The 11,965-nt window shown below is 48.9% G+C and overlaps 1 protein-coding gene across 1 annotated transcript in view; it reads left to right on the top strand.

The window, feature by feature from the left end:
- The first annotated feature begins 4,455 nt into the window (after window positions 1–4,455).
- The window catches only part of STK11 (serine/threonine kinase 11), an 80,032-nt gene continuing 72,522 nt past the window's right edge, over window positions 4,456–11,965 (top strand). Inside the window, exon 1 of the mRNA XM_056844341.1 lies at window positions 4,456–4,751. Coding sequence (XP_056700319.1) covers window positions 4,462–4,751 — 290 coding nt within the window. The 5' untranslated portion in view covers window positions 4,456–4,461. The remainder of the gene's footprint in view (window positions 4,752–11,965) is intronic.

Below are 11,965 nucleotides of genomic sequence, written 5' to 3'. Positions count from 1 at the left end.
GAGCAAGGCTGTTAAGGATAGGACATTTTGGAGGACGTTGATTCATAGGGTCGCCATGAGTCGGAAACGACTCACTGCACTTAACACAACACACACATATAGCCTGAATGTAATTTTAAACAACATTTTAATACAGTGAACCATCAGAAAGCCAAGGTATAACAATCTCACCAGAATACCTGGATCAGCTGTTAAACAAGAGCAACAACAAACAAAATAACAACGGCAGGCTTTCAGACCCTATGAATCAATGTCCTCCAAAACGTCCCGTTCAGGTCTTGCAAATTGAGGGCCGTGGCTTCCTTTATTGAGTCCATCCATCTCTTGTTGGTTCCTCTTTCCCTGCTGCCCTACACTTTTCCTAGCATGATTGTCTTTTCCAGTGACTCGTCTTCTATTTACACAGCCCAAATAATGCACTTTCAATCCACTTTCACTGCACCTTAACGGTCGTTTGCAAGTGGATTTTGCCAGTTCACACAGGAAAATCCACCTTCAAAGTGCATTGAAAGGGGATTGAAAGTGCATTATTTGGACTGTGTAAATATAATGTGACCAAAGTATGACATCCTCAGGAGTCCTTTTAGCTTCTAGGGTCAGTTCAGGCTTGATTTGATATAGAACCCACTGATTTGTCTTCTCCTCCCTCTTCTGCTCCCAATTATGGAATCCATTTGATTTCTACCTTGGCCGTCCGGTGATGTCCACGAATACAATTATAATATCAACTTTGTTATATTTCTGTATTTTTTTAACTTGATTTTTAAACAGCTTCACAAGTTATAATTTTTTCTCCTCGTTTTAAAAACAATTTAATTAAAAATTTTAATATACATTTTAAATAAAGATATGGAATCCATTTGATTTCTACCTTGGCCGTCCGGTGATGTCCACGAATACAATTATAATATCACCTTTGTTATATTTCTGTATTTTTTTAACTTGATTTTTAAACAGCTTCACAAGTTATAATTTCCCCCCCTCGTTTTAAAAACAATTTAATTAAAAAAAAACAATTTAATATACATTTTTAATAAAGATGAAAACATGTATATTAAAAATTAGCGACAGCAGATAATCCAGGGAGATTTTTTACAAATGTGTTTCTTTCCTCTTTATCTTAAAAACAAACATGTATATTAAAAATTAAATTATTTTTAAAACGAGGGAAATAAATATTTATTTATTTTTTAAAAAGATCAAGAGGGAAATAAATAAACATATTTGTAAAAATCTCCCTGGATTAAAAAAACGTATAGTAAAAATTAAATTATAAAATTATAAAAATTAATTTATAAATTATAAAATTATTTATGTCCCTCGTTTTAAAAATAATTTAATTAAAAAAAGATCAAGGGGAAAATAAGTAAACATATTTGTAAAAATCTCCCTGGATTAAAAAAAACGTATAGTAAAAATTAAATTATAAAATTATAAAAATTAATTTATAAATTATAAAATTATTTCTTTCCCTCGTTTTAAAAATAATTTAATTAAAAAAAAAAAAGATCAAGAAGGAAACAAATATGCATATTTGTAAATGTCTCCCTGGATTATCTACTGGCGCTAGGCCAGCGCCTCCCTGCCTTTACACGTCACCATGGCAACATCTCCTCCTCATTCCTCACCTCATGACCTCCACTCCCTTCGCCCCGCCTCCCCGCGGGGGCCGCGCCCCTTTCCCCTCTCCCACCCAATCAGCTTCCTTCACACCGGCTCCCTCCCCTCTCCCTCTCTCCCTCTCTCCCTCTCTCTCTCTCTCTGAGTAGTTAACCCCGAGTCAAAGTGTCCAATAAGGATACCCGGGAGAGGCCAGTTGAGCCAATCGCAACCCGAGGAGGCGGAGTTAGGAGGGAAACGAAAGGCGACCGGGAGGGGCGGGGGAAGGAGGAACAACAACAACAAACTTAAAAAAAACAATAATACCCAAACACGACCGGGGCGCGTTTGAGCCAATAGGATCGTGCGCATGCGCCGCGGCGAGAGGGGGCGGTGCTAGCGAAGCGTCAGTGAGGGAGGGCGAGGAAAGGGGGGGGCGAACAAAATGGCGGCGGCGTGTTAGCTGCGGCGGCAGGAAAGCGAGGGGAGGGCGAGGCGGCTTGACGTAGTCGTCGCAGCCGGAAAGGGGGGGCGTCCAGGCCGCCCCGCAGCCGGCCCCGGGGCAGCCCCGGGGTGGTCCTCGCATCCCCCCCCGCCAGGCCCAGCGGGGAGGGCCCCAAGGGAAGCAGCCCCCTCGCCTCAGCCCAGGGCTCGGGCCTGCCTTTAAAAAGGGGGGCGGGGAATGTGTAGCTGAGGCAAGAAGCAGCAGGGGGGCATATTTATTTTTTTGAGTCGGGGGGGGGGTCTCGCACTTTGGAGAGGTGGGGTCCCTTTCAACGTGTGTTGAGCAGGGGGCATATTTATTTATTTTTTTAGTCGGGGGGGGGCTCCCACTTTGGAGAGGGTGGGGGTCCCTTTCAGCGTGTGTTGAGCAGGGGGGCCATAACTTCTCTGTGTGGGGGTCTTAGGTAAGGATATTGGTGTTAATGGGCGTTCAAAGCTGTGTGGGGGGGGGGCTGAGGAAAGGATATTGGTGTTAATAGGGGTTTAAAGCTTCTGTGTGGGGAGGGGTGAAGCTCTTCGGGGTGTCCAGCTAGGGCCTTGGTAGCAGAGGGAGTATTGGGGGCTCTTATTACCTGAGCCCCCCACCCTTTAAAAAACAACAACAGTGTGCCAGTAAGTGATTCTTTGAGGGAAGGTCCTTCCTGTCCTCAGTGGTGGTGGTGGTTTTTTCCCCATCCTGCCCCCTGGGGTACTGCCACTGCCCTTCCGCCTCCCACATCTGGAGTGGTAGCACAACCACTGTTTATCTCCCCCCCCCCAGTTGTTAAAGGCCTCCTTCACTTTGGTGGGGAAGAGGTTGGCACCTTTATGGTTGCTCAATAGGATCCGCAGGTGCGCTTGTGGGTTTGGCGAACAGGCACCTTGCAGTATTGCTGAGGTTCTCCATCCCAAATAGTCGAGGAAGGGGCGTGATGCCATGGGGCGGTAAGGGCATCCCTTGCTGAGTTGAGGTGTGTGAAGTTGCCAAAGGTTGAGGTTGCCTCCTCCTCATAACGTTGGAGAGAGAGAGCCCAATTCAGTCCCTTTTTTTTTGTGGATGCTGAGGAAAATAATCGTGACTCAGGAAGAGGAGGGGGCCGAGAGGGAAAGAAAGGGTCAGTTCTTTTCTCCAGGTTTTTCATTCTTCTTGGGCATTGTTCCTTGAATACCAGGTTGAAGAGCAGCACTGTTGCCTGTCTAAGAAAGAGTCCAGTTTCTTTGATTCTTTCCCACTCTTTTGCTAGGAATAATTTTGCTTTGGGTTTTGTGTCTTTTGGAACGCCGTGTTGTCTTCCTCTATTGAAGTGGTAAGGAATTACATGTGGAGGGAGGGGTGTGTTTAGAAACGGGCTTTACTTTCATTAGCCGGCCTTATTGGGTGAGTCCTTTCCTGGAGATACCTGGAGTTGCTGAAAGTTGAGATCCCCCCTCCCCCCCAGAGTGGTAGGTAGTCTGTGACTTTTTCAAGGTAGTTAGGTACTTTTGGAGGTTCGACGTAAATCATTCAAGTGTGCCTTGAGAGAAGTTTGTTTGTGCCTGTTCCGATTTCTGGTGTTTAGTTGTGGGAGGCTCAAGTAGGGTTTACACTGCCTACCTGCCTGCCTTGATACCTGAAGCGGCGGGGTGACACATCATGTGTCAGGTAGACCCCAGGTGGTTGAAGGATGCCCCTGGAAGTGCTTACTAGACACAGTAGGCCTCGGACCTTTGTGAAAGGTGAAAGAGAAGCAGCTAAAATCAGTACTGAAAATTCCTTCAAAGAGACTTGGTTCCAGCTTCCCAACGGCTGAGAGGACCTGTGGCGGAAGGCATACCTGGGTGGTTAGAGTGGCGGAGAGTGGCCTGGATCCTGCAGTTCACAGTTTGGAATTGGGATCCGCTGTGACCTGCTAGTAATGGAAAGTCCCTAAAGAGACCCCGGATGCTGTTTTGATTTCAAACCCTGGAAGTCTTTTGAAGATGACTTAGACCTTGAGGAAGCCAGAAAGTTTGGACTTGCTTAGGAGAACAGAAGCTGGTCAGAAAGACTCGAAGCGGCGGGAGAAGACCAAAGAATTGGAAGCAGCTTGGGTGATTCTCCTTCCTCCCCTCCCCTTTTACAAGAGGCACTATAGAATCGGGCGGACGGGCTCGGGTTGACGGAAACATCTGATAGGTTTTTATTTTACATCTTAAGTTAAACGTTCGTACAATCTTCTGGAAAATTCCCTCTGCTGATCCTCATTCTCCCCGCCTACCCCAAATAATTTGGAATAAAGGGAGCGTTTTGAAAAAACAAAAAAACCAGAAACTGGATTTACAAGCCTTTGGTGCACCCTTGTTGGAGGTGCTGGTTGTGCGGTGGGTGGAAAACAACGGGCTTGCGTAGTTGATTCCAGGATGGATCTGGAGGAGCCCCAACAGTTGGGCATGTTCGTCGAGAGCGAACTGATGTCGGTGGGGATGGACACTTTCATCCACCGCATTGACTCGACGGAAGTGATTTATCAGCCCCGCCGGAAACGGGCCAAGCTGATAGGGAAATACTTGATGGGGGACTTGCTTGGCGAAGGATCGTATGGCAAGGTCAAGGAGATGCTGGACTCTGAAACCCTCTGCAGGAGAGCAGTCAAGATCCTGAAGAAGAAGAAGCTGCGTCGGATCCCCAATGGGGAAGCAAATGTTAAAAAGTAAGTGGGGTGGGTGGGCAGAGTCCGCACAGGGAAAATGGGGCTAGGTCAGGGCCAGCATGGTATAATGGTTAAGAGCGGTGGTTTGGAGCGGTGGACTCTGATCTGGAGAACCGGGTTTGATTCCCCACTCCTCCACGTTAGCGGCGGAGGCTAATATGGTGAACCGGGTTGGTTTCCCCACTCCTCCACACGAAGCCAGCTGGGTGACCTTGGGCTAGTCACAGCTCTCTCAGCTCCACCAGCCTCACAGGGTGTCTGTTGTTGGGAAGGGAAGGTGGATAGTGAGCCTGTTTGATTCTTCCTGAAGTGGTAGAGAAAGTCGGCATTTAAAAACCAACTCTTCTTAAAAGTGTAACTGTGTCAAAATTTCAGTCAGCTTCTTTGAGAGTGTTCCATCATAAAATTCTGCTCACTGAAGAGCCAGTCTTGGCTGTGGCCGTCTGTTGCGCCTTCTCAGTGCAAACTCCGGTTTGTTGTGGTAACCTTGGTTGTCCGTACTGTTCAGCTGTGAACATCCTGGGTGACCTTGGTTGTTAGGGCATCTCAGTCTCAAGTCCCCAGTCTGTAAAATGGGAGGAGTCTCGGTGGGTTGCCTCCCTGGACGCTTTTCACAGCAGGATGCGGAAAGAATTAGATGGGGAGAAAAAACCCAGAATGCTTTCTCTGCTTAGGAATAATACCCACTCAGGGCTGCAGATGTTGTAAGTGCCTGGTTATCTGCGTGCCAAAAATATTTAATGCTGTGCTGTGGGAATATTCTTCTGGTGCTGTACCTGGCTGGCTCCGTTCAGGCTCTGTAGTTAGCCTGATCTGGTCAGTCTTGGAAGCTAAGCAGGGTCAACCCTGGTTAGTAATTGGATGGGAGACCACCAAGGAAGCTATGCAGAGGCAGGCAATGGCAAAGCACCTCTGTTCATCTCTTGCCTTGACCTGCATGGCCCAGGCTAGCCTGATCTCAGAAGCTAAGCAGGGTTGAACCTGGTTAGTATTTGGATGGGAGACCACCAAGGAAGCCCAGGGTTGCTACGCAGAGGCAGGTGATGGCCAACCACCTCTGTTTGTCTCTTGCCTTGAAAACCCAGCAGGGTTACCATATGTCGGCTGCACCTTGACAGCTCGTTCCCCCCACCGCCATTACCTTCTGTGGCTTCTGCTGCACAGGAACAAGGGCACAAGGAAAACCTTGTTCTGTTATCATAGAAAGAGACTGAGTGCCCTTGGCTCCAGTTCCTTCCCCAGGGCCACTTTCTGGACTGGTCATCCTCATGGCTGTTGGGTTGGGAGCAACGTAGAATGAGAACACTTCCAACATCTGTTGGGGAGCATCCAGAAGCGGCCAGGGGAGACACAAGTCAGAAGCGTTTATTTGACTGCAGTTAAGTAACTTGTTTGCGAAGGGTTCTTTTTTTAAAGTGTGGTTTTCTGCCAGAGCTTGGATGTATGATGAAGCAGTTAGATGTGTTCTAAAGATGTCTTTAGGCAGAGGTTAGGAGTCTTCTAAGCAGTGCTGCCTCTATCTCCCCCCCCCCAATCAAAACACTGGGTCTTTTAGAATTATAGAATCATAGAGTTGGAAGGGACCACCAGGGTCATCTAGTCCAACCCCCTGCACAACACAGGAAATTCACAATTACCTCCCCCCATACCCCCAGTGACCCCTACTCCATGCCCAGAAGATGACCAAGATGCCCTCCCTCTCATGATCTGCCTAAGGTCACAGAATCAGCATTGCTGACAGATGGCCATCTAGTCTCTGCTTAAAAACCACCAGGGAAGGAGAGCTCACCACCTCCCAAGGAAGCCTGTTCCACTGAGGAGCTGCTCTGTTAGAAAATTATTCCTAATGTCTACACGGAAACTCTTGTGATTTAATTTCAACCCATTGGTTCTGGTCCGACCTTCTGGGGCAACAGAAAACAACTTGGCACCATCCTCTATATAACAGCCGTTCAAGTACTTGAAGATGGTTATCCTATCCCCTCTCAGTCTTCTCCTCCTCAGGCTAAACATACCCAGCTCCTTCAACCTTTCCTCATAGGACTTGGTCTCCAGACCCCTCACCATCTTTGTTGCCCTCCTTTTTGGAGAGTCTGAGGCTGGAACCCAAAACCTCCTGGCCTAAAGTGAAGACTTCTGTGAGTAAGTTACTCGGGCTTGTGCTGTACGTGTGCATACGTGCTCAGGCCTCCAGGAAATGCAGTTGTGCAACGTTTGCCTCAGTGGTTGGCAGGCAGCACGAAGCCTCTGGATAGGGGCAGACCCGTTATAAATTCCAGGCGCACGTCCTCCTGGCCTGGTCAACCCAGGTGTGCGTCCCTCCTGTTGTCCTTCAACTTTTTCATAAGAACATAAGAAAAGCCCAGCTGGATCAGACCCAGGCCCATCAAGTCCAGCAGTCTGTTCACATAGTGGCCAACCAGGTGCCTCTAGGAAGCCCTCAAACAAGACATCTGCAGCAGCATTATCCTGTCTGTGTTCCACAACACCTATTATAATAGGCATTCTTCTCTGATACTAGCCACTAATAGCCCTCTCCTCCATGAACATGTCCACCTCCCTCTGAAAGCCTTTCAAGTTGGCAGCCATCACCACATCCTGGTCAGGGAGTTCCACAATTTTAACTATGGGTTGTGTTAAGAAATATTTTCTTTTATCTGTTTTGAATCTCTCACCCTCCAGCTTCAGCAGATGACCCCGTGTTCTAGTATTATGAGAAAGCTTCTCCCTGTACACTCTCTCCATACCATGTATAATTTTATAGACCTCTATCATGTCTCCCTTTAACCTCCTTCTTTCCAAGCTAAACAGCCCTAAGCGTTTTAACTGCTCCTCATAGGGCCGTTGCTCTAGCCCCCTGATCATGTTGGTTGCTCTTTTCTGCATCTTCTCAAGCTCTGCAATACCCTTTTGGAGGTGTGGCGACCAGAACTGTACACAGTATTCCAAGTGTGGTCTCACCATAGACTTTGCTCCTGATGTAGCTCAGAACCCCAACTGAGCCACTGACTGGGGGAGGGGGAGCTTTGGTTGGGTAGTGTATGATGTTGGTCTGGGCTGGACTGTCCATGGCCCCTACCAGGGCTTTCCTATCCAAAATGCATCTCTCGGTTCTTTTGCAGTCTGGGAAGTACGTGCAACATACCTGTGCTCACCTGGGACGTACACTCCTTCCAGCCTAGGGAAGTGTTGAAGTACAAATGGGGCTACCTGGAAGGGTCCTTACAGGTCATCTAGTCCAACCCTCTCCTAGATGCAGGATCAGCCTCTAGAGCATCCCTGACAAGTGCTTGTCCAGCCTCTGTTTAAAGACTGCCAGTGAGGGAGAGGTCACCACCTCCCTAGGTAGCTGACTCCAGTGTCGAAGAATTCTTACTGTAAAAACCTTTTTGTAATATCCAACCGGTACCTCTCCGCCTGCAATTTAAACCCATTCTTGCAAGTCCTATCTTCTGCTGCCAACAGGAACAGCTCCCTGCCCTCCTCTAAGTGACAGCCCTTCAGATCCTTCAAGAGACCAATCATGTCCCCCCTCAGCCCCCTCTTCTCCAGTCTGAACATTCCCAAGTCCCTCAGCTTTTCCTCGCAGGGCTTGGTCTCCAGGCCCCTGGTCATCCTCATTGCTCTCCTCTGCACCCTCTCGATTCTGCTCACATACTTTTTGAAGTGAGGCCTCCAGAACTGCACCCAGGTGCGGCCTGATCAACGCAGTGTACAGCGGAACTATGACATCTTGCGATTTGGATGTTATGCCTCTGCTGATGCACCCCAAGATCGCATTAGCTTTTTTTGTCGCTCACACTGGCAACTGTTTTTTCTCGGGCTTGGAAGAACACTGGAGCATTGCTCTGTAAATGCAGAACGTGTAGTTGGGGCAGGTCAGGAGGATTCTCTTGGGTTCTGTAGTGGTGCTAACGGTGGAGGAGAGGGGTGAAGAAGCAGGACAGGGAAGCTTCAAGGCAAGAAGGGGAAGAGCAGGCTGGCTTTGCACACGGCTGCTTTGGCAGCCCTCCTTTTATGGCCGGGGCTCTCGGACTGTTGTCGTGGATCTCGAAAGTGCTCTGAGCCCTGCAGTGTCCTGGTTTTGCCTCAAGCTCTGGGCGACATGAGAATCCAGCCTTTATCTCTTCTTGGAGTAACTTTCAAGAGCTTGGGGAGGGGCTGTGGCTCAGTGATAGAGCATCTGTTTGGCATGCACAAAGTCCCAGGTTCAATTCCCGGCCTCTCCAGTTAAAGGGACCAGGCAGGCAGGTGATATGAAAGACCTCTGCCTGAGACCCTGGAGAGCCGCTGCTGGTCTGAGTAGACAATACTGACTTTGATGGACCCAGGGTCTGATTCAGTATAAGGCAGCTTTGTGTGTTCATGTGATCGGGGAAAGGCTCAGAGTTTGGGAACCTCTAATCTGAAGGCACTTCTTATTTTTTCCTTTTTGAGCCAGGCAGCTGCTTATGAGTAGAAAGATGTGTTCACATGCCTCCAGCGGAATTAAGCGTAGTGTTCACACCCAGGGAAACAGCTTGGCATTTTTAGTTGGTTAGGACCAAGGCGGTTAACTGACAGGCCCTTAATCTGCCCGCCTGGCTAGTGACAGCACTCATCTGTGGACTCTGATCTGGAGAACTGGTTTGATTTCCCACTGTTTCACATGAGCGGCGGACTCTAATCTAGGGAACCGGGCTGGTTTCCCCCCTCCTCCACATGAAGCCAGCTGGGTGACCTTGGACTAGTCACAGCTCTCTCCGAACTCTCAGCTCCGCCTACCTCACAGGGTGTCTGTTGTGGGGGTGGGGGAAGGGAAGGTGATTGTAAACTGGTTTGATTCCTCCTTAAGTGGTAGAGAAAGTTGGCATATAAAAACCAATTCTTCTTCTAATGCTCCAATTGCACCTATCAGGGCTGATGTACAGTGGGCTCTTAGTGGGGTGGTCCTGTCTCCTGCCTTTGGCTGCATGGCTTGGGGCCCTCCCAAACACTCTGGATTCTGGAGGCCATGACCCAGGCCTGCCTTTTGTGGCATGATAATGGGCAAACCCTGGCTGTGCTTGACTACTGCCTAGGCCCAGACTCCTGCTCAGATTTATTTGGAAGCTCACTTCTGAGGAGAGACTCTTAGAAGAAGAAGAGTTGGTTTTTAGATGCCGACTTCCTCTACCACTTAAGAGACTCAAACCGGCTTACAATTACAATTACCTTCTCCTCCCCACAACAGACACCCTCTGCCGCTCATGTGGAGGAGTGGGGAATCGAACCCGGTTCTCCAGATCAGACTCCACAGCTCCAAACCACCGCTCTTAAACACTGCATCACGCTGGCTCTCAGTGGGATGCAACTGTGCCATTACGTGTCTAGCCCAGGGGTCTCAAAACTGCGGCTCCAGAGCCGCATGCGGCTCCTTGGCCCATTGAGTGCGGCTCTCCGAACTTGGTTCAGAGCCCCTGCTCTTGCGCACACTCGCGCCGGCAGCCGGGCTGCGGAGCCGGTGCGCCTGAGAGAGAGAGAGAGCGGGGGAGTGGGCACGCTTTCTTTCCCCCACACACACTGTGGAGAATGGCCGGGTCCCCCTTTCCCTTGCCCTCAATGGTTGGGAGGCTAAAGCCTCCCCTCCCCTCTAGCCGCGCGATTGCTGGGCGGCTGGGTGGTTCCTGCCCCCCCAGCCTATCAGCTGTTGGGCGGGGCGGGCTTCCTTTGGTAGACCTGGCCTCCGGCTGAGTCCCATTGGGAGGCCATGTCTACCCACTGGCTTTCTTGGCAGTAGACCTGGACTCCAAGGAGGGGAAAGTCCCCCTTCAGAGGCCAGGTCTACCAGTTGGCTTCTATGGGCCTCTGGAGGCCAGGTCTACTGCCAAGAAAGCCAATGGGTAGACCTGGCCTCCCAATGGGACTCAGCCGGAGGCCAGGTCTACCAATAGGCTTTTTTGGCGATAGACCAGGCCTCCAGACGAGGCCTCCAGACGGGGAGGGGGAAATGGCAGGGACTTACAATTTAATTTTTATCAATAAATAAGATCACTATTAAGTATGATATCAAGTTTTATTCAGTGTACCTATAGTTTAATTAAGACAAAACTTTATTTAAAGTTTATTAAGTTAATAAACAGTGTACCTACCTATATAGTTTAAGTTTAAGAAATTTGGCTCTCAAAAGAAATCTCAATCGTACTGTTGATATTTGGCTCTTTTGACTAATGGGTTTGCCGACCCCTGGTCTAGCCTGTCATCCTGCCTTCCCTTTCCTGCCTTTTTCAGCTGCTATTCATGCTCCTTAAGTACATTTGGTAAATTTGGGTGGCTTGTTCCTATGTGCCGCTTTAGTCAGCAAGAGAAGGAGGATGCAAATGACTTAAGCAGATCCACTGGTTCTCAAGTTTCCGTGTTAGTGCGCTTCCCTAAATTGGGAAAAAGCGAGCCCGTTTTGTGTTTTACTGAAGCTGCTGAGCCAGGTATTTGCCACCCAGTTTGCTGACAAAATGGAGTGAATCTTACAGAAGCAAAACTGGTATCCCAATAACTTCATGAGTTGGGGGTGGATTTTTTGGTGGAAAGGGCCTCCTCTGCTACTGAAGTGAAGTTTTGGGTGGCATTATCAATCTCCGGTTCGTGGGGGTGGGGGAGTTGATGGCTGGAGAGCCAGCATGGTATAGTGGTTAAGAGCGGTGGTTTAGAGTGGTGGAGTCTGATCTGGAGAACCAGGTTTGATTCCCCTTTCCTCCACATGAGCGGCAGACGCTAATCTGGTGAACCAGGTTGGTTTCCCCACTCCTACACATGAAGCCAGCAGGGTGACCTTGGGCTAGTCACAGTTCTCTCTGAGCTCTCTCAGCCCCACCTACCTCACAGGGTGTCTGTCTGTTGTGGGGAAGGGAAGGTGATTGTAAGCCGGTTTGATTCTTAAGTGGGAGAGAAAGTCGGAATATAAAAACCAACTCTTCTTCTCCTGTGACATTGGTTTGTGTTGGGGGCCGTCACCTCTTCTCTTCTTTCTCCCCCCCCCCCATGTTATGCGCTATAAAGCAAGGAATCTCAACCTGCTTCTCTTGAGAACACAGAAATGAAATCCTCAGCTTCTGTTTCTTCTTCCAGTAGCTCACAGATCTGTGGCAGAGCAGGCTTATCAAACCCCAGTACTCTGACATAAGAAGTGTGGAAAGATATAGACTTCCCCCCACTACCACCCCTGACTCTCAGGTTCATTCCAAAAGTAAACTGTTGGT

This window comes from Euleptes europaea, chromosome 2, assembly GCF_029931775.1.
Source record: "Euleptes europaea isolate rEulEur1 chromosome 2, rEulEur1.hap1, whole genome shotgun sequence".
NCBI lineage: Eukaryota > Metazoa > Chordata > Lepidosauria > Squamata > Sphaerodactylidae > Euleptes > Euleptes europaea.
This window is presented reverse-complemented; position numbering and strand designations above follow the sequence as displayed.